This window comes from Micropterus salmoides, unplaced genomic scaffold, assembly GCF_014851395.1.
Source record: "Micropterus salmoides isolate LMB-PRFRI ecotype aquatic unplaced genomic scaffold, ASM1485139v1 Ms_hic_scaffold_20, whole genome shotgun sequence".
NCBI lineage: Eukaryota > Metazoa > Chordata > Actinopteri > Centrarchiformes > Centrarchidae > Micropterus > Micropterus salmoides.
This window is the reverse complement of record NW_024041151.1, coordinates 377371-398184: the sequence shown is the minus strand read 5'-3', so window position 1 is coordinate 398184 and position 20814 is coordinate 377371. Positions and strand designations below refer to the sequence as shown.

The following is a 20814-nucleotide window of genomic DNA, read 5'->3' as shown; positions in this document are numbered from 1 at the left end:
TAGAGGAAATTACAGGAAACTGATCTACGGAGGCCCTGAAGGGTCAGTGTGAGACAGGCTGAGCTGGATTATCATTATATATGTGTGTATATATATGGACAAACGTATTGGGACGCAGCTTGAAACCTGTTGTGTATAAATGAATTGCAACAGAAACTATTCAGGCTTACAGACGTTCTGTCGTTTCTAATCACTCAAATAACTCCTGTTGTTGTTATTAAAGTACAAGAGACACGAACTGCCGTTAATGTCCAGAAGCACAGACTGTTTTTATATCCAGACAGTGATCGGGAGAAAGCAGCGTGCCGGTGTGGATCAGGTCCACGAGCCTGCAGCTCTGCTTCATTTAACCAGACCAGGGACCAGCAGCCCACAGATCCCGGTGCAGGCCGTTTAATGAAAGAACATCAGGTAGATCAGCCAGCGGGAGTCACTGTTATTTAAAGAGACAGGAAACAAATAAAGACGAACATTTCCTTCCTTTGCTTTACACAGTCAGACTCAACAAACGCATAAAAACAGACACACATGTTCACAAACACACAGGGTTGTGTTGTAAATCATAAAACAGCTGAATGTCCAATAGGTAACGAAATAAAGAGCGTTCAGTTCTTTATTCTGTAAAGGAAGGAGTTTCTATCTTTCAGGAGGCGGATCTGACTGGACCTGATCCACATGTTAGGAACTCCTCAGATGGTGATCAGTAAATACATAGTAGTTTGATATTAACAGCTGTGTGGGGGATTGTTTTCATGCTCACTGCACTGAAAGGTTAATTATCTGAAGTCAAGTCCAAATATAAATAAAAACTACTGATATATTATTTTAAGTTTTATTGTATTTGATTCCTGAATCCAAGGAACAAGATTAGATTTCCAGTCCGGTCAGATTGTTGTGGGCAGCCGGGCGGAGATGCTGCTGCAGAGCGTCGTCTCCAGGCTGATCCAGTCACACCAGCTGCACTGACCTCCTGCTTTACTTAGACCTGAGTCAGGCTGACACCAGAGCTGGATCACGGTCCCGGTCCCGGTCCCTCCGACCTTCAGGAGGCAGCAATGAGACGAACACCTCCGGGCTCCCGGAAATGAAGAAGAAGAATAACTTCCGGGTGTTGGGCTGACAGGTGGATGTTGTTTTCTGCGGGTCAGATCAATCAGGGCCGGTTTTTCCTCCTGTGAACCGTTTCTCCTGTTATTTTACCGGGACGTGAATGTGTCCGGTTGGCTGACCTGTGATTTCCGTTAACCGGATCTCAGTGACGCTCCTCCCGCACCTTGTCCCAGCACCGACCCTCTGATGGCCTCCAGAAGGCCGGACAGCTTCGACGGGCTCGGCTACCGCGGCCGCGACGACCCGCTGTACGGAGCGAGCTACCCGGTCCGGAGCGCCGGAGGCCCCGCGGAGCTGCAGCATCACCACTGGGTCACCACGCCGCCGGACATCCCGGGCAGCCGCAACCTGCACCACGGAGAGCGGTCACCGCACATCGATGAGCCGCTGGGAGAGCCCGGAGCTCCAGGAGCTCCCGCAGCCGGATTTGACGCTCCGCAGCCGGGCGTACCGCCTGCCGGTAGGTCGGTGTGGAGGATAGTTAGCTGTCAGGCTAATGTTACAATGGAAAGTAAAGGGAAAAGGCTAACGGCTACTACTGTTTGTGACAGGCTGACAGATTAGCTGTCAGGCTAATGTTACAATGGAAAGTAAAGGGAAAAGGCTAGCGGCTACTACTGTTTGTGACAGGCTGACAGGTTAGCTGTCAGGCTAATGTTACAATGGAAAGTAAAGGGAAAAGGCTAACGGCTACTACTGTTTTTGACGGGCTGACAGGTTAGCTGTCAGGCTAATGTTACAATGGAAAGTAAAGGGAAAAGGCTAACGGCTACTACTGTTTGTGACAGGCTGACAGGTTAGCTGTCAGGCTAATGTTACAATGGAAAGTAAAGGGAAAAGGCTAACGGCTACTACTGTTTGTGACGGGCTGACAGGTTAGCTGTCAGGCTAATGTTACAATGGAAAGTAAAGGGAAAAGGCTAGCGGCTACTACTGTTTTTGACAGGCTGACAGGTTAGCTGTCAGGCTAATGTTACAATGGAAAGTAAAGGGAAAAGGCTAGCGGCTACTACTGTTTGTGACAGGCTGACAGGTTAGCTGTCAGGCTAATGTTACAATGGAAAGTAAAGGGAAAAGGCTAACGGCTACTACTGTTTGTGACAGGCTGACAGGTTAGCTATCAGGCTAATGTTACAATGGAAAGTAAAGGGAAAAGGCTAACGGCTACTACTGTTTGTGAACAAACCTCAAGATAAAAGTAGTTAGCAGCTAGCAGGCTAATCAACACTAAAAGAAATGCAGCATGCTAACCAGTCATTAGCTTGCAGGCTACATATAGAACATAAAGTAAACAGACAGACTGAGGTGTGTTTAGCTAACTGTTAGCTTACAAGCTAATGACCGAGCGGGAACTCGAACTAGCTTAGCATCATTAGCTGTTTTAAAATGACGGTGAGAACAAACTAACAAATTATTCTGTTTAGAGTCACAGGAAAGTAACAGGATCTTCTTCTTGTTACAGAGCAGCTGAATCGATTCGCAGGATTTGGAATCGGACTCGTCAGGTGGGAAATAATTTGTTATTAATATTGTTATTAAGATCATGATGACTTATTACAGACCACAGGACAGGTGGGCCCTGCAGGACAGGTGGGCGCTGTGGGACAGGTGAGGGACAGGTGGGCCCTGCAGGACAGGTGAGAGACAGGTGGGCGCCGTGGGACAAGTGAGGGACAGGTGGGCCCTGCAGGACAGGTGAGAGACAGGTGGGCGCTGTGGGACAGGTGGGCGCCGTGGGACAAGTGAGGGACAGGTGGGCCCTGCAGGACAGGTGAGAGACAGGTGGGCGCTGTGGGACAGGTGGGCGCTGTGGGACAGGTGAGAGACAGGTGGGCCCTGCAGGACAGGTGAGAGACAGGTGGGCGCTTTGGGACAGGTGGGCCCTGCAGGACAGGTGGGCCCTGCGGGACAAGTGAGGGACAGGTGGGCCCTGCGGGACAAGTGAACCCTGCAGGACAGGTGGGCCCTGCAGGACAAGTGAGGGACAGGTGGGCGCCGTGAGACAGGTGAGCCCTGCGGGACAGGTGGGCCTTGCAGGACAAGTGAGGGACAGGTGGGCGCCGTGAGACAGGTGAGCCCTGCGGGACAGGTGGGCCTTGCAGGACAGGTGAGGGACAGGTGGGCGCCGTGGGACAGGTGAGGGACAGGTGGGCGCCGTGGGACAGGTGAGGGACAGGTGGGCCCTGCGGGACAGGTGAGAGACAGGTGGGCGCTGCGGGACAGGTGGGCGCCGTGGGACAGGTGAGAGACAGGTGGGCGCCGTGGGACAGGTGAGAGACAGGTGGGCACCGTGGGACAGGTGAGAGACAGGTGGGCGCTGCGGGACGGGACAGGTGGGCGCTGCGGGACAGGTGAGGGACAGGTGGGCGCTGCGGGACAAGTGAGGGACAGGTGGGCGCTGCGGGACGGGACAGGTGGGCCCTGCGGGACAGGTGAGGGACAGGTGGGCGCCGTAGGACAGGTGAGAGACAGGTGGGCGCCGTAGGACAGGTGAGAGACAGGTGGGCGCCGTGGGACAGGTGAGAGACAGGTGGGCGCCGTGGGACAAGTGAGGGACAGGTGGGCCCTGCGGGACAGGTGGGCGCCGTGGGACAAGTGAGGGACAGGTGGGCGCTGCGGGACGGGACAGGTGGGCCCTGCGGGACAGGTGAGGGACAGGTGGGCGCCATAGGACAGGTGAGGGACAGGTGAGGGACAGGTGGGCGCCGTAGGACAGGTGAGAGACAGGTGGGCGCCGTGGGACAGGTGGGCGCCGTGGGACAAGTGAGGGACAGGTGGGCCCTGCGGGACAGGTGAGGGACAGGTGGGCGCTGCGGGACAGGTGAGAGACAGGTGGGCCCTGCAGGACAGGTGAGAGACAGGTGGGCGCTGTGGGACAGGTGAGAGACAGGTGGGCCCTGTGGGACAGGTGGGCGCTGTGGGACAAGTGAGGGACAGGTGTTGCTGCGGGACAGGTGGGCCCTGCAGGACAGGTGAGAGACAGGTGGGCCCTGTGGGACAAGTGGGCGCCGTGGGACAAGTGAGGGACAGGTGGGCGCTGCGGGACGGGACAGGTGGGTCCTGTGGGACAGGTGGGCGCCGTGGGACAGGTGAGGGACAGGTGGGCGCCGTGGGACAGGTGAGGGACAGGTGGGCCCTGCAGGACAGGTGAGGGACAGGTGGGTGCTGTGGGACAGATGGGGTACGTGGGACAGGTGTAACCTTTGTTCCTCTTCCTGTCCGCAGCCTGTTCACAGAGAACGTCCTGGCCCACCCCTGTATCGTCTTCCGCAGACAGTGTCAGGTATGAGCTCATAAACCTGAAACTGAACGAGAACACGTTTACGTCATGTGACCGTCCTGAGCTCGTGATACATTCTGATTTAACGTTCCGTTCCTCCTGCTTCTCTCTGATTGGCTGTTTGTCTCAGGTGAACTACCACGCCCGTTGTTACCACCTGACCCCATTCAGCGCCGTCGCCGTCATGTACGCCATCACCAAGGCCCAGGTAAGCATGCCTTTGTAAGATAAACAGCGTGATGTGCTTGGCGAGGAGCACGTGAATGAAACGGCGATCTGTGTGTCGTTCACCTCATTGTCAATAAAGTTTATCAGTGTCATACACCAGCTCAGGTAGGCGGGGCGTTAGTAATGTGGAACACAGCCGTACCGCACAACGTTAACGGGTCAGCGCCGCTCTCTCCTGACGAGTGCATCATCTGTGGCAGTAGCTCCTCCTCCGCTTCAAGAAATCAGATGTACGGTGACGTTCTTTCCATCGTCATCGGTGACACTTCCTGCTAAGAAGTAACGCCAGAGACACGAACAAGTTGGCGAGGCTGAGGGCGGTGGCGCTGAGGTTAGCGCAACAAGCAGATTGGCGTGCCAGCCGGTCACACTGTGGCGAGCCCTGATGGAACAGACGCTGAAGGTTACTGGTCAGTGAACGTTAAAACAAGCGTGTACGAGACGAGGACGTGTCTGTGTGTCAGCGCCGCTTTCATAGGCTAACGTTACGTGAATGGAAACATCAAACTAACGCACGTTACTGCAACTACGATACTGGGGACAGTGTGGGCGCTGTGGGGACACTGGGGACAGTGTGGGCGCTGTGGGGACAGTGTGGGCGCTGTGGGGACAGTGTGGGCGCTGTGGGGACACTGGGGACAGTGTGGGCGCTGTGGGGACACTGTGGGGACAGTGTGGGGACATGTCTCCATCACTTTGTTTAAAGCATTTGTTAAATATGTTCTGAAAATGGTTTGACACATAAATGTTGTTGCTTCAAATATCTTCTTGTTCTCGTGAACCCGACATTGTGAATCGTGCATGTGAGCTAAGTGTGTCGTCACACCGCTAATCTGAACCACTTTTCAACACAAAGTGACGTCTTGATTCATTTTCTCTTATCAGAGCACAAACAAAAAGCTACAGAGTTAAATATTAATGTGTTAAATAAAATTCATTCAGATTTTTCATTAAACGGCGGTGAAGTTGGTATTAAATCTCATCCTAGGCTTTAAAAAGGTCTTAAATCTAACTCTGAGGATCCTGGGGGGGCTGCCCTGGTCCGTGTTTCGGAGACGCAGTGGTGCCGGGAGCCGGTTGGCTCGTCTTGCAGAGCGTCGCTGGCTCAGAGGTTCATTTCAGTGTTACAGCTGCGAGACAGTGATTCATTAAGATGTTACACTGTGTGACGGAGAGAAAGTAGACCGGGTCCTGGGGTCCTGGGGTCCTGGTCTAAAGGCTCTGATCAGTGTCATAACGTGTCCTTCAGGGTCCCAAGGCTCTGTGGAAGGGGATGGGCAGCACCTTCATCGTCCACGGCATCACGCTGGGAGCCGAGGGCGTCATCAGCGAGATCACGCCGTTACACCGGTAACCACCAACCCTACCCACGCCACTTCAGTAGTATTGCAGTAGCAGTATTGATGCAGTATTGATGCAGTATTGATGCAGTATTGATGCAGTATTTCACGGTGTTTTCTGTCTGCAGGGAGCTTCCTCACAGGTGGAGCTGGAAACAGCTGGCTGGACATTTACTGCTCAAAGGGTCAGTAGTTCTTCTTCTTCTTCTTCCCATCACTGTGTGTTTAACCTGAAGTGTGTCTCTCTCTCTCTCTCTCTCGCCCGGCCGCAGGTTAACGGCTGCGGTGGCGCTCCCGTTTTACTGCGCCAGCCTCATCGAGACGGTCCAGGTGAGCAGCTCACCGATCGTTGATCAGTCTCTCACGTGTTGCTGAAGCTTTAATCACTCTGCGTGTTCACGTGTCCGCAGAGCGAGATCGTCCGAGACGAGGCGTCCTCCGGGCTGCTGGACTGCATCCGTGAAGGTCTGACCCGGTTGTTGGGCGTCGGCGCTCCTCACAGTCGCCGTCTGCTTCCTCTCAGCTCCCTACTGCTTCCCGCCGCGCTGCACGCCATCCTGCGGTACGCCATCGCCACCTCCGTCCAGCGTGCGGCGATGTGGCTGCACCAGCGGGGCAGGAAGCAGCGGGCGGACCCGTCCAACCCCCTGGACGCCTACTTCCCTGAGCTGGCGGCGGCGTGGGCGGGGTCTCTGGTGGCCGACGTCATGCTGTTTCCCCTGGAGACGGCGCTGCACCGCCTCAGCCTGCAGGGCACGCGCACCATCATCGACGCCACCGACGGCGTGGTCGCAGCAGGGAGCGGCCCGTTGGTCCTTCCCGTCAACACGCAGTATGACGGCTTCTCTGACTGCCTCCACGCCATCCGCCGCAAGGAGGGCGTGGCCGGGTTTTACCGCGGCTTCGGCGCGCTGGCCGCGCAGTACGCGCTGCACGGAGCGCTGCTGGCCGCCGCCAGGACTCTGCTGAGGCTGCTGCTGCTGGAGGGCGGGGCCAGATAGAGGCGTCACCATGAAGATGCGGCGTCACTTCCTGTTCCAGCATGAACTCATGAACCCGTGTTAAAAAATAAAAATGTTGTTTAAACACTGAAAGCTGATTGGTCGCCTGCAGTCCACGTGTCTCCCCAGCTTCACCACACAGTGAAACGTGGCCTCCTTCAGGACGTGGCGCCGCTTTTAATCTGTACAAAGCTGTAAAAATGAAAAAGCTTCTGTGGAATAAAGTAAAAGTAGATTTAAAATATGACCACGAATATTTAAATTCACGCCGGAGAGCGAAGTCGTCAGAGCTGCACCTGTTCTCGTGTTCTGTTCTGTAAATGTTGAAACTTTGTGTCCAAAAATAAAAACCTTTAAACTCAGACAAGTTTTTTTTTTCGTAAATTAAATTCAGTTTAACATCAAAGTGCTGCTCCAAGTGACGATCAGGGCTGAGCATCCAGACCGCTGTGAGAAACTGCTCCTGGATCAGCTGCCATCGTCCTCTAAGTCCAGGATTCATCAGGACCTGGGAGCAGCCGGCTGACCTGGGAGCAGCTGACCTGGGAGCAGCTGACCTGGGAGCAGCTGACCTGGGAGGGAGCAGCTGACCTGGGAGCAGCCGGCTGACCTGGGAGGGAGCAGCTGACCTGGGAGCAGCTGGCTGACCTGGGAGCAGCCGGCTGACCTGGGAGCAGCTGACCTGGGAGCAGCTGACCTGGGAGCAGCTGACCTGGGAGCAGCTGACCTGGGAGGGAGCAGCTGACCTGGGAGCAGCTGGCTGACCTGGGAGGGAGCAGCTGACCTGGGAGCAGCTGACCTGGGACAGTAAAGCAGACTCGGAGGGACCGTGGACGCTCCTCCAACGAACGCCGCCTGGCTCTGCCATCCCTTCACACAAAGCGACCTCAGTCCCTGTTCTCACCTACCGCACGCCATCAGAGCAGGGGCTCTCTGACTCCAAGAGGCTCCTGAAAACTCCAGAGAACACTTCCTGTGACATCACTTCCTGTGCTCTTCTTCTTCTGTCCCCTCAGCTCTCTGGTGTTATCTCTCGATGACGCCGTCCGAGCGAGCAGCATCTGTCGGCTCTAAGTGCGTTGATGCTTCTGGCTCGCAGACGAACGCCTCTTTGGATAAAAGCTCCTGCAGAATGTTAATGTCATATATTCATGAACCAGGGGCCGTCCGGTCGGCACTGAAGGGCCCCTGTGGCCATGATGCGCCCGGTGGTGTCATGGCGCTGTGATCCTCTCAGATAATCAACTGATTGATTCATTGTTTTAATAAAACGTCATAAAGATTCATAGAAGAAATGTTTATTTTATTCTTTGACTACTTTCTTCACTTTTAATCACATTTTATTGTTGTAAGTCCAGACTCTGGATTCTGGTCTGTCACTGTAAATATATTTATTACTGTTGGTTTTATTTCTCATTTTCTGTTTTAAATAGTTTTATTAAATATTATGAAATCATTAATTTAAACCGTGACTCATCCGTTCGTTTATCTTCACTTGTCTCTAACAGCAGGTCGGAGCAACATGCTGAGCGAAGGACGGATTTCTTCATAGCTTTAGACACTAAATGCTGAGTGGCGGGAAGTAATTAACGTCCTTAAAGCTGAACAATCACCAGCTGGAAATAAAAAGAACGTTTCTCAGATCAGAGCCGATCTGTAAATGAAAAAGGTTTGGAGGATGTTACCCTGCTGATGAGACATCAGTACAAACTGACATGAAAAGCACCCAGAAAGAAACATTTGGTTCTCAGCAGATTCATCTTTGACCACATTTATAAACACGTTTTTATAGAAGTCAAAGTAAAGAAAAGACATTTATTCATTCTTCTGTCCACGTGTTCCACGTTTCTATACTGTTGTGTAGAGTTTAGTAAGTCACTTGAGATTTCTGTCACTGTTTTGCAATGAAGCTACTTCATTATGCCGCAGGGAGGCAGCAGAGCGCTAACAGGGCCGAGACAGCCGGGCAAAGAAGAAGAAGGACGGCAGGTCGGAACCTTCCTGTCGGCGCTCGTTGTTTCCGGCCGGACTCAGTTCCTGTGCGGCCCCCATGTGTTGACTGTCCCGTGCGGCTCCGTGTCTCCGGTGTCGGTCAGCGGCTCGGTTCTCTCGTGTTCTCCGTCAGTCCTCGGCAGGTTCCGGACATGCCGACCGGCGGCGCTTCTCTGTTCTCCGGGTTCCGGGTTCTGGGGCTTTACTCCAACCACGTGCCGCACGCGCTCCGGTACCACCAGAAGCACCGGGAGTTCTACGTGGTGACGGCGGTCGGTCAGTGTTTCCACACGTACAACGTAAGAAGCTTTTTGTATTTAACCTGTTCAGTATTCACATTATTCATCAGCTCATTATAATAAATAATGATTATAATGAGCTGTTAAACCTGCAGCTCACACACACGGTTCACACCTGCTCACACACACGGTTCACACCTGCTCACACACACGGTTCACACCTGCTCACACACACGGTTCACTACACGTGTACTGTGTGGTGAGATGAGGCGTGGACTCACTGATCCAGACTACAGGATCACAGTAACGCTGGACTGGGGTCGGGTGGCACCAAGAAGAGGGAAACCGATCAGAACCCAGGGGCCCGAAGGCAACGCTGCAAAAGTTCCGGTACAGTTCCAAATACCTCGGGGTCCCACAGGCTAACGCAAACCCTGGGGGGTCCGCCACAGTCCAGTACCTCCACAGAATAAGGCCGGTCCTGAAGATGGGAAGAACAAGATCGGAGCCATCGACGCATACCTGCAGGTCCTCAGAGACCCGGACCCGACATCAAGACCAGGAAGCTCCTCACAGTGCAGGGAGGGTTTCAGCCCAGATCCAGCACCTTGAACGTGAAGCGGGGCGAGGGAGGCCGAGGGCTATGAGGGTCAAGACCGCGGGTCAGGGCTGGACAACCAAACAATAATTATCACAACGTAACAAATGTTTCCTGAATATTCAGTAAATGTTTGATGACTTCATGTTTTTAAGAGCTGAAAAGGCTTCTACTTATTTTAATTTGTTGACTGATTTGAATGTTCTCTTCGCTGTTCGTTCACTCATCAGGAGCGGAAATCTGCCTTCAAACTCGAAAGAAAGAACGATTTGGAAATAATGAAATTTTTATCGCGGTAACATTTTTGGCCGTATCGTCCGGCTCTTCCTCGGCTGCAGAACCTCGAGGATGAGGAGGATGCACGCCACCGACCGACAGAACCAGAGAGATCCTACCAGCCGCCGGACTACAGGACAGAAGCACTAAGCTTCAGCTTCCGATCAATAGAGACCGGGGTCGCCAGGCGGGGCCCCAGGTGCAGACAGGAGGCCCCGTCCACGCTACTGCGTTTTCAAATTAAAACGGAGACCTTCTGCTACGTCTGCTCCTCCCGTCCAGACTGCAGCGGCGAAGACGAAGACCTAAATCAAAACAGAAACCTGGGCGCCGCCCCCCTGCGGATCAGTAACCGTGCAACCGTTACAGATTCTGTTGGTACGATTATTGTCAGAGAAATAATCACGATTATTACGCATTAATTAATTTCACAACATTAATAATGACTTTTTAATATTTAATGACATTAACAATTATATTTCTACAATATGTCAGTGTTATTAATATTAACTTTTATCCCCGCGGGGAAAATGATTTTTGAGTGCTGTGTTAACTGAAATGCATTTCATTGGCAGCCTGTCAGCTGCTGATGTGTGTTAGTGTTTTACACCTGGCACCATTTTCACCAGACAGGAGACAACGTGATGAAACGTTAAATGTTGAGAGGACTACGTTCTGTCTCCCATAAAGGCCCTTTCAGAAAAGAAGCGACTTGAACTGCGTGTAAGTTCAACTAGTTTGACCGCGCCGTGCTCGCCGTGCGGTGCACGTTGCTCGACCCAGCAAGTCACTGAAAATAACGGGCCTCATAGCGTCGTTGCGGTGGGTCTGAAAGGTTACACCTGCCTCCTTTGTTTACGTTGAACTGAAAGCTCGACTCTTCCCGCTACGGCATCGATTGTAAGTGACACCTTTATATTTAAACAGAAACCTTTTAACAGCAAGTTTTTGAACAGGTGATCCGTCATCTTCAGTGGCGCCCCGCAGACTTGGTTTACCCGAAATGCTCCCACACTGCCGACTTCAGACGTTTCTTTGGTGGAACTAAAGCTTCACAGTTTGGCCCCTCTGCCAGAGTTTCGCCAGTGTACAACTTTAAACTGGTGCACTGCTCCTGTAACTTTATTTTCATTTTGTGCAAGTTGCCACAGTTTTGTTCCGTGCAACAGAAACACTCGGTGTAGCGGAGCCTTTTTACGATTAATTAACGTTTAACAGCAGTCGCTCTGTACCAGCAGTCGTCGCCCTGTACCAGCAGTCGTCGCCCTGTACCAGCAGTCGTCGCCCTGTACCAGCAGTCGTCGCCCTGTACCAGCAGTCGTCGCTCTGTACCAGCAGTCGTCGCCCTGTACCAGCAGTCGTCGCCCTGTACCAGCAGTCGCCCTGTACCAGCAGTCGTCGCTCTGTACCAGCAGTCGCCCTGTACCAGCAGTCGTCGCCCTGTACCAGCAGTCGTCGCCCTGTACCAGCAGTCGTCGCTCTGTACCAGCAGTCGTCGCTCTGTACCAGCAGTCGTCGGCCTGTAACAGCAGTCGTCGCTCTGTACCAGCAGTCGTCGGCAGTCGTCGGCCTGTACCAGCAGTCGTCGGCCTGTACCAGCAGTCGTCGGCCTGTACCAGCAGTCGTCGCTCTGTACCAGCAGTCGTCGGCCTGTACCAGCAGTCGTCGGCCTGTACCAGCAGTCGTCGGCCTGTACCAGCAGTCGTCGGCCTGTACCAGCAGTCGTCGGCCTGTACCAGCAGTCGTCGCCCTGTACCAGCAGTCGTCGCCCTGTACCAGCAGTCGTCGGCAGTCGTCGGCCTGTACCAGCAGTCGTCGGCAGTCGTCGGCCTGTACCAGCAGTCGTCGGCCTGTACCAGCAGTCGTCGCCCTGTACCAGCAGTCGTCGGCAGTCGTCGGCCTGTACCTGCAGTCGTCGGCCTGTACCAGCAGTCGTCGGCCTGTACCAGCAGTCGTCGGCCTGTACCAGCAGTCGTCGGCCTGTACCAGCAGTCGTCGCTCTGTACCAGCAGTCGTCGCCCTGTACCAGCAGTCGTCGGCAGTCGTCGGCCTGTACCAGCAGTCGTCGGCAGTCGTCGGCCTGTACCAGCAGTCGTCGGCCTGTACCAGCAGTCGTCGGCCTGTACCAGCAGTCGTCGGCCTGTACCAGCAGTCGTCGGCAGTCGTCGGCCTGTACCTGCAGTCGTCGGCCTGTACCAGCAGTCGTCGGCCTGTACCAGCAGTCGTCGGCCTGTACCAGCAGTCGTCGCCCTGTACCAGCAGTCGTCGGCCTGTACCAGCAGTCGTCGGCCTGTACCAGCAGTCGTCGGCCTGTACCAGCAGTCGTCGGCCTGTACCAGCAGTCGTCGGCCTGTACCAGCAGTCGTCGGCCTGTACCAGCAGTCGTCGCCCTGTACCAGCAGTCGTCGCTCTGTACCAGCAGTCGTCGCTCTGTACCAGCAGTCGTCGGCCTGTACCAGCAGTCGTCGCCCTGTACCAGCAGTCGTCGCCCTGTACCAGCAGTCGTCGGCAGTCGTCGGCCTGTACCTGCAGTCGTCGGCCTGTACCTGCAGTCGTCGGCCTGTACCAGCAGTCGTCGCCCTGTACCAGCAGTCGTCGCTCTGTACCAGCAGTCGTCGCTCTGTACCAGCAGTCGTCGCTCTGTACCAGCAGTTTTGTGCAAGTTGCCACAGTTTCGTTCCGTGCAACAGAAACACACGGTGTAGCGGAGCCTTTTTACGATTAATTAACCGTGACGTTTTAAAGCGCCGTTAATAGTGAAATCCAGTAATCGCTGCGTCCCCAGGTCAGAGTGAGCAGCTTCAGCCGGTGGTCGTTCCTGATTACTGACTGTTGATTGTTGATTCCTTCCAGGTGAACAGACTGGGCATCGTCGCTGTCAGTGAGTACATTTAAGACGTTCAAAACTGAATTCACTCCGATGACGCTGCGGAGAGCTCTGCTCTGATTGGCTGCCGTGTTGTGATGTGGTGGTTTCCTAGGTAACAGCCTATCAGATGACATCAGCTGTGTGGCAGCGGACAGGATGTTGGTGTTCGCCGCCGCCGGACGACTCATCAGCGCCTTCGCCAGGAACAAAGAGGCACGAAAACTTTGTTTACAAACATTTATTATACATTTAATTTAACTTTTAAACATTTTCTTTTTTCAGATTAAATCTTAAGGTTTATAAAATAAAAACAGGCTGAAATACATCAAAATAAAAGCTTTTAGTTTTTAAATGATTGCTGTTGCTCCCATTTAGTTTATTTATTTCTTTAATCAGGAACTTTTAACATGTTTTATGCTCAAATTAAGCCAAAGTGTATTTTGTATTAAGATGTTTTTTAATTTAAAAAATGAAAAATCCCTTTTTATAATTTTTGTTTTATCTTTGTTTTTTTTAAGTAAAATTTTAGTTTTGATCGGTTTGTTTAAATTAGATTTTTATTTATTTTATTATTTTCATAATGTAAAATGTTTGTTGAATGTAGAAATTAGAATAAAAAAACTAAACAAGGTAAAAACAGTATTTTGACCCAGTTTGCTCTCCGTACAGGTGGTGATGTGTTACCATGGACACAGACAGGAAGTGCGTCTGCTGCTTCCTCTGGGTGATCAGCTGATCTCTGCTGACAGTGGTGGTGATGTCATCGTGTGGGACGTCCAGGGAGGAGGTGAGCGGGGGGGGCGGTGCTTCACTTTCTCTCACCTGTCCTGTCCTGCTACCCATCATGCCTTGCTCTCTCTCTCTCTCTCAGATGTGTACCTGCGGCTGCAGTTTGACCCCGCTACCTTCGACGTGTCGGCCATGATGCACCCCTCCACCTACCTGAACAAGGTGCTGCTGGGCAGCTCCCAGGGTGCACTGCAGCTCTGGAACATCAGGACCAGGTTAGCATGTTAGCATCCAGGCTAAGGCGGGCGATTTATGAGCAGGTGATGTTTCTAGAACCAGTTAGTCCGTCAGGGCGCTGACGCTGTGACGCTGACTGAAAGAAGCAGGGCGGTAACAGTCAGAGGGCGTCCCCACACAGACGTGTTAATAGATCCTAAAGTGAGCGTCTTGTTGCTGTTTCACATGAACGTTCAGGTACAAAGCGAAGCCTCAGCCGGGAGCTCGTTTAGAGCTCGTTCACTTCATAACGAGCGTTAACAGAATGTGCTCGTTGTTTCTTCGTCTGCAGTAAGTTGCTGTTCACGTTCCCCGGCTGGTCGGCAGGCGTCACCGTTCTGCAGCAGGTCAGTCCGTCACATTAAGCCTCAGAGACACAGTAAGAAACAGACTGACTGATTCACGAACTGCTGTTTCATTTCCCAGAGTCCCGCGGTGGATGTGGTCGGCGTCGGCACGGCGACGGGTCGCATCATCATCCACAACATCCGATTGGACGAAACGCTGATGAGCTTCACACAAGACTGGGGACCAATCAGCTCGCTCGCTTTCAGAACAGGTACAGGTGGTAGTTTCTCGACTGATTGATCGGTGAGGTCACAGGGAGGGAGTGGCCTAACGTCTCAGAGCAGGACTGTCTGGTGTTTTAGTCCCTCTGAGTCGTGTTGCTTCTCCCACCTCCTTGTTAAACCTGACTCCTTAAACCCGGTACTAACTCCTCCTCTTCCAGCCTTACTGTCTGAGCTTAGCTGTGAACCAGGGTTTGTCCCGGTGCATGATGGTCCAGCTGTCCTCACAGAGCCTGATGTAGGACGTCACAGCCTCTGTAAAGTGTTAATCAGATCTTCTCAGAGGAGACGGGTCCGGGTGTAGCCGTCACCGCGGCGGCCATCTTGCAGGGAGAGGATGAAGCTGTGCAGTGAGTCACTCTGAATCCATGTGCTGCTTTCTCTGTCAGACGGTCCTCCTATTGTGGCGTCCGGCAGCCCTCAGGGCCACATTGCATTCTGGGATCTGGAGCGCCGCCAGCTGGTCACTCAGCAGAGACAGGCCCACAGGACAGCCATCGCCGCGGCAACCTTCCTACACGGAGAGCCGCTATTGGTCACCAACGGAGCCGACAACGCCATCAAGGTAAAACAGATCGACGTGACAGTGAGAGCTGTTTGTACGAAGCTGCTTCAGATTCACTGGTTTTATTTTCTCCTCTACTAATACTAAGACTTGTTTGTGGCAGGTGTGGATATTTGACCAGGAGGGGGGCGGAGCCAGGTTGCTGCGCAGTCGTCAGGGCCACAGTGCCCCACCCACCGCCATACGTCACCACGGTAACGATGGAAAAAACATCCTCAGTGCTGGTAAATAAACAGCTTCATCTTCATTTCATTGTTCAGCCTGGTGCTTTTAATGTTTGACTAACATTGTTGTGTTTGTTTACTTTTTTCCTGTCAACATTATTTGGTGCTCACATGATTGTTGACATTTTGTCCAGTTTAATAAATAAATTTTCCTCTTTGAGAAATAAATTAAAAGATTGTTTCTGCTGCCCCCTGCAGGTCAGGATGGGACGCTGCAGTCTTTCTCCACCGTCCACGAGCGATTCAACAAGAACCTGGGTCATGGTCAGTTCAGCCTGTAACAGCAGTTCAGCCTGTAACAGCAGTTCAGCCTGTAACAGCAGTCGCTCTGTAACAGCAGTTCAGCCTGTAACAGCAGTTCAGCCTGTAACAGCAGTTCAGCCTGTAACAGCAGTCGCTCTGTAACAGCAGTTCAGCCTGTAACAGCAGTCGCTCTGTAACAGCAGTTCAGCCTGTAACAGCAGTTCAGCCTGTAACAGCAGTTCAGCCTGTAACAGCAGTTCAGCCTGTAACAGCAGTCGCTCTGTAACAGCAGTTCAGCCTGTAACAGCAGTTCAGCCTGTAACAGCAGTTCAGCCTGTAACAGCAGTCGCTCTGTAACAGCAGTTCAGCCTGTAACAGCAGTTCAGCCTGTAACAGCAGTTCAGCCTGTAACAGCAGTTCAGCCTGTAACAGCAGTTCAGCCTGTAACAGCAGTTCAGCCTGTAACAGCAGTTCAGCCTGTAACAGCAGTCGCTCTGTAACAGCAGTTCAGCCTGTAACAGCAGTTCAGCCTGTAACAGCAGTTCAGCCTGTAACAGCAGTTCAGCCTGTAACAGCAGTTCAGCCTGTAACAGCAGTTCAGCCTGTAACAGCAGTTCAGCCTGTAACAGCAGTTCAGCCTGTAACAGCAGTTCAGCCTGTAACAGCAGTCGCTCTGTAACAGCAGTTCAGCCTGTAACAGCAGTCGCTCTGTAACAGCAGTTCAGCCTGTAACAGCAGTTCAGCCTGTAACAGCAGTCGCTCTGTAACAGCAGTTCAGCCTGTAACAGCAGTCGCTCTGTAACAGCAGTCGCTCTGTAACAGCAGTCGGCCTGTAACATTAATATTTTGTTTCTGTTGTTTTGATCAGGCTCCATCAACAAGAAGAAGGAGCAGAAGAAGAAGAAGGGCTTGTCCTATGAGGAATTGCGTCTTCCTGCCATAACAGCGTTCTCCTCTGGTGGGCGCTCTGACACAAACTGAACCCACACAGAACCACATAGAGAAAACCTCCAATTTAATCTGTAGCTGATGGACATGTTGTCTCTCTGATTGACAGCTGCTGCTCGCCAGTCAGACTGGGACGGCATTGTTGCGTGTCATCGCGGTCGCCTGGCAGCAACCACTTGGAACTACCAGCGGTGCACCATGGGAGCTCACCATCTGCAGCCGCCAGTAACGCAAAGGAACGCCATTGCTACGGTAACAGCATCATCGCACCTGTGTTTCTTTAGGCTCTTCCTCCCACTTTCTCTGAGCGTCATGTGACTTCCTGTCTCTGTCAACAGGCTGTCGACATCACTTCCTGTGGCAACTTTGCTGTGATTGGTTTGTCGTGTGGTCGTGTCGACGTCTACAACCTGCAGTCTGGCCTGCACCGTGGTTGCTACGGCGATGAGCATAATGGTGTGTTCACCTGGTCTTGTTTGTGACATTTTGTGTGCCTCTCTGTCGTTAACCCCGCCCCTTTTGTTCCAGCTCACAGCGGGGCGGTGCGAGGCGTTGCCACAGATACTCTGAATCAGCTGACACTCACAGCAGGCTCTGATTGGCTGCTCAAGTTCTGGCGCTTCAAGAGCCGGAAACAGGAAGAGCAGCTAAAGCTAAACGCTGCGCCGGCTAGCATGATGCTGCACAGAGACAGGTAGCTAACAGTTAGCGTCACGCTCCAGAGAGAAATGTGGCTAACAGTTAGCATGACGCTGCACAAAGATAGTTGGCTAACATGGGGGGTTTTTTTGTTTGTTTTATGTTAGCGGGATGTTAGCATTAGCGCTGGACGACTTCACACTGCTGGTGGTCGACATAGAAACCAGGCGTGTTGTCAGGAAGTTTGCCGGTCACCACGGCAACATCAACGACATGGTGGGTCCAGAAAACAGCTAATGATGTTCAGTATAAAGTAGCATGCTAACAGACTGCTAACGATGTTCACTCTAAAGTAGCATGCTAACAGACTGCTAACGATGTTCACTGTAAAGTAGCATGCTAACATACTGCTAACGAAGTTCACTGTAAAGTAGCATGCTAACAGACTGCTAACGAAGTTCACTGTAAAGTAGCATGCTAACAGACTGCTAACGAAGTTCACTCTAAAGTAGCATGCTAACAGACTGCTAACGAAGTTCACTCTAAAGTAGCATGCTAACAGACTGCTAACGATGTTCACTCTAAAGTAGCATGCTAACAGACTGCTAACGATGTTCACTGTAAAGTAGCATGCTAACAGACTGCTAACGAAGTTCAATCTAAAGTAGCATGCTAACAGACTGCTAACGATGTTCACTGTAAAGTAGCATGCTAACAGACTGCTAACGAAGTTCACTGTAAAGTAGCATGCTAACAGACTGCTAACGATGTTCACTGTAAAGTAGCATGCTAACAGACTGCTAACGATGTTCACTGTAAAGTAGCATGCTAACAGACTGCTAACGATGTTCACTCTAAAGTAGCATGCTAACAGACTGCTAACGAAGTTCACTGTAAAGTAGCATGCTAACAGACTGCTAACGAAGTTCACTGTAAAGTAGCATGCTAACAGACTGCTAACAGTAAAAATAATATTAGTATTTATATCTTTTTTTTAGACATTCAGCCCTGATGGCCGCTGGCTGGTTACCGTGGCGATGGACTGCACCATTCGTACCTGGGACCTCCCCTCTGGATGGTGAGAATGGGACAGTCCACTTTTTCAGCGTCACACACTCGTTCAGAGTTTAGGAACGTTTGTCTTTGATAGTTTTTAAAGTTTCTCTTAAAGCTCTTTATACCTGTTTATACTCACCTCACCTGACCTCACGTCACCTGACCTCACCTGACCTCACGTCACCTGACCTCACCTGACCTCACCTGACCTCAGCTGACCTCAGCTGAGGTCAGCTGAGGTCAGCTGTGTTATTCAGCTACTTCATTTTTTCACCTCACTTTCTAAACCTTTATTTACTGACTTTACTGACTTTTTATTTGAAATGTTTGTGTTCTGAACATTTTTAATAAATTGTGTTGACAGGAGAAAATATGTTTCACCTCAGACTGTAATCATCTTCATCTTCTTCTTCTTCAGTCTCGTCAACTGTTTCCTGGTTGCCATGGCGCCGGTGAGCGTGTCCTTTTCCCCGACCGGAGACTTCCTGGCGACGGCTCACGTTGACAGTCTGGGCGTTTACCTCTGGTCTGAACCAATCACCTCTCACTTTCACCTTTGTGATGTTTTTCGATGTTTGTCTCTGAGGCTCCGCCCACTCTCCTACGTTTTCGTTTTAAACCTCAGACCTTCGTCGGCGTTTCCTCTCGTTGAAGTGTGAAAACGCGGGCGGCGTGTTCGTGCTGAAAGGAGGAAACGCAGACGCTCACGTTCGGCTTCCTGATTGGCTCTGATCTGTCGGTCATGCTGCTGACAAATATTCTGTACTGTGTAAATAACACTTCTACTCTTGTGGGCGTCTCCCGCCTGTTTCCCACCGTCTCTTCGTCCTCCCGTGTTCCTCTCAGTAACAGTTCCATCTCGCTGTCGCTCACTTCTTCACCTGCTCTGCGTTCGTCTCTAGTAGAACTTTCTTCTTTAGCTGCTGAGTGGTCAGTCTGCTTCCTGTTTACACCGGCACGCACGTGCTCAGTGCGCGTGTACGGTCACGTGATGTGTTCCATCGTGTTAATACAGACATCAGTTCTGATCTGCAGCTGAAACGCTGGTCTGGACGGACACGGATTTCTTTTTAAAACTCTGTATTAACAGACACGGAGTAGAGTGGATGTGGCCTTAGTTGTTGTCAGCTGATCTCCTGCTGCAGCCAATCACATTGCAGCTCTCCCCCCTCAGGAACAATAAGAGTCTGTGTGGGCCCGTGGGGCTCCGCCCCCTCCCAGCTGACTACCAGCCAGTTGAGGAGACGCTGCCGGGGGTCACGGCGGACGTGTCGGAACAGGACGTGACATCAGAGGAGGCTGATGATGCGTACCAGTCAGCCGAGCAGTTGGGGGCGGAGCTTGTGACTCTATCTCTGCTGCCGGAGTCTCGGTGGAAAAGTCTGCTGCACCTGGACAACATCAAGGTGAGTCTGCAGAGCGACCTCAGACCTGGACCCTTCACGTGGAGGAGGAGGCGGCGTGGCCTTCCAGGTCACTTCAACGGCTTTCATCACGTCCTTCAGACGTCATGTGATGACGGCGTGTAAATGACGTGAACGCACACGTGGAACCGACGTTTTCCTTCTCATCAAATCAATAATATTAATGCTTACTGTTTGTAGAGGAGGAATAAACCTGCAGCGCCACCTGCTGCTCCGGCTGCTGCGCCGTTCTTCCTGCCAACACTTCCTGGTCTCACGCCGCGATTCACGGCGCCCACGCCAACCGAACAGGAAACACAGGTACAGCTGCTGCTTCTACTTCCTGTTTCCTCCTGCAGGCTGAATGTTTCTCTGTTCACGTCCTGAACTTCATCTGATCTGATGATGATGATGATGTTGTTGTTGGTGATGATGATGTTGTTGTTGTTGGTGATGATGATGTTGATGTTGTTGGTGATGATGTTGTTGGTGTTGGTGATGATGATGTTGTTGTTGTTGGTGATGATGATGTTGTTGTTGTTGGTGATGATGTTGTTGTTGTTGGTGATGATGATGTTGTTGATGTTGGTGATGATGATGTTGTTGTTGTTGGTGATGATGATGTTGTTGTTGGTGATGATGATGTTGTTGTTGTTGGTGATGATGATGTTGTTGTTGATGATGATGTTGTTGTTGGTGATGTTGTTGTTGCAGTCGAAGCTGTTGAGTTGGGGTTTGTTGTCTCAGAGGTCAGAGTTCAGTTCTGAACTGGAATCAGCTCTTCAGTCTGGATCATGTGAGTCTGTCATTAATAAAAAAAAAACTCTTTAGTGTCACATTATTTTTATTTTCATAAATATTTGATTTGTATAAAACATGTTTATTTATTAATATATTCTTATTGACTTGATGTTAATATACTCAGTAATTCTATAAATATCTATTTGATCAATATAAATTAGTTTAAATATTAATCATGTAGAATAAAAATCGATCTCTCTCTCTGTGTCTCTTTCTGTGTCTCTCTCTCACTGTCTCTCTCTCTCTGTGTCTCTCTCTCTGTCTATCTCTTACTGTCTCTCTCTCTGTCTCCCTCTTACTGTCTCTCTCTTACTGTCTCTCTTTCTGTCTCTGTCTCTCTCTCTGTGTCTCTTTGTCTCTCTCTTTGTGTCTCTCTGTCTCTCTCTCTCTCTCTGTGTCTCTCTCTCTCCCTCTCTGTGTCTCTCTCT

The 20814-nt window shown here is 51.6% G+C and overlaps 2 protein-coding genes across 2 annotated transcripts in view; both read left to right on the top strand.

Moving 5' to 3' along the window:
* Window positions 1-1089: 1089 nt before the first annotated feature.
* LOC119914075 (solute carrier family 25 member 46-like) lies at window positions 1090-7321 on the top strand. The gene is made up of 8 exons (XM_038733074.1): window positions 1090-1570; window positions 2573-2615; window positions 4336-4393; window positions 4521-4598; window positions 5868-5968; window positions 6087-6143; window positions 6231-6288; window positions 6369-7321. The coding sequence occupies exons 1-8, from the start codon at window positions 1297-1299 to the stop codon at window positions 6957-6959; spliced, it is 1260 nt and encodes a 419-aa protein (XP_038589002.1). The 5' UTR covers window positions 1090-1296; the 3' UTR covers window positions 6960-7321.
* Window positions 7322-8848: 1527 nt separating this feature from the next.
* LOC119914074 (WD repeat-containing protein 36-like) overlaps window positions 8849-20814 on the top strand; it is an 83925-nt gene continuing 71959 nt past the window's right edge. Inside the window, 20 exon segments of the mRNA XM_038733073.1 lie at window positions 8849-9250; window positions 12918-12945; window positions 13046-13146; window positions 13603-13720; window positions 13805-13937; window positions 14231-14285; window positions 14365-14497; window positions 14897-15072; window positions 15176-15296; window positions 15495-15560; window positions 16408-16497; window positions 16597-16739; window positions 16826-16943; window positions 17016-17181; window positions 17294-17402; window positions 18125-18204; window positions 18601-18708; window positions 19357-19588; window positions 19787-19906; window positions 20300-20381. Of these exon segments, the coding sequence (XP_038589001.1) occupies window positions 8864-9250; window positions 12918-12945; window positions 13046-13146; window positions 13603-13720; window positions 13805-13937; window positions 14231-14285; window positions 14365-14497; window positions 14897-15072; window positions 15176-15296; window positions 15495-15560; window positions 16408-16497; window positions 16597-16739; window positions 16826-16943; window positions 17016-17181; window positions 17294-17402; window positions 18125-18204; window positions 18601-18708; window positions 19357-19588; window positions 19787-19906; window positions 20300-20381 (2566 nt within the window). The 5' untranslated portion in view covers window positions 8849-8863.

What these genes read in the sequence shown, in the direction of transcription:
- LOC119914075 (XM_038733074.1), top strand. Translation starts at nt 1,297, where the DNA reads ATGGCCTCCAGAAGGCCGGACAGCTTCGACGGGCTCGGCTACCGCGGC. An exon ending in TCTTCCGCAGACAGTGTCAG is followed by an intron (nt 4,394 to 4,520) that starts GTATGAGCTCAT and finishes TGTTTGTCTCAG; the next exon opens with GTGAACTACCACGCCCGTTG. An exon ending in GCCTCATCGAGACGGTCCAG is followed by an intron (nt 6,289 to 6,368) that starts GTGAGCAGCTCA and finishes ACGTGTCCGCAG; the next exon opens with AGCGAGATCGTCCGAGACGA.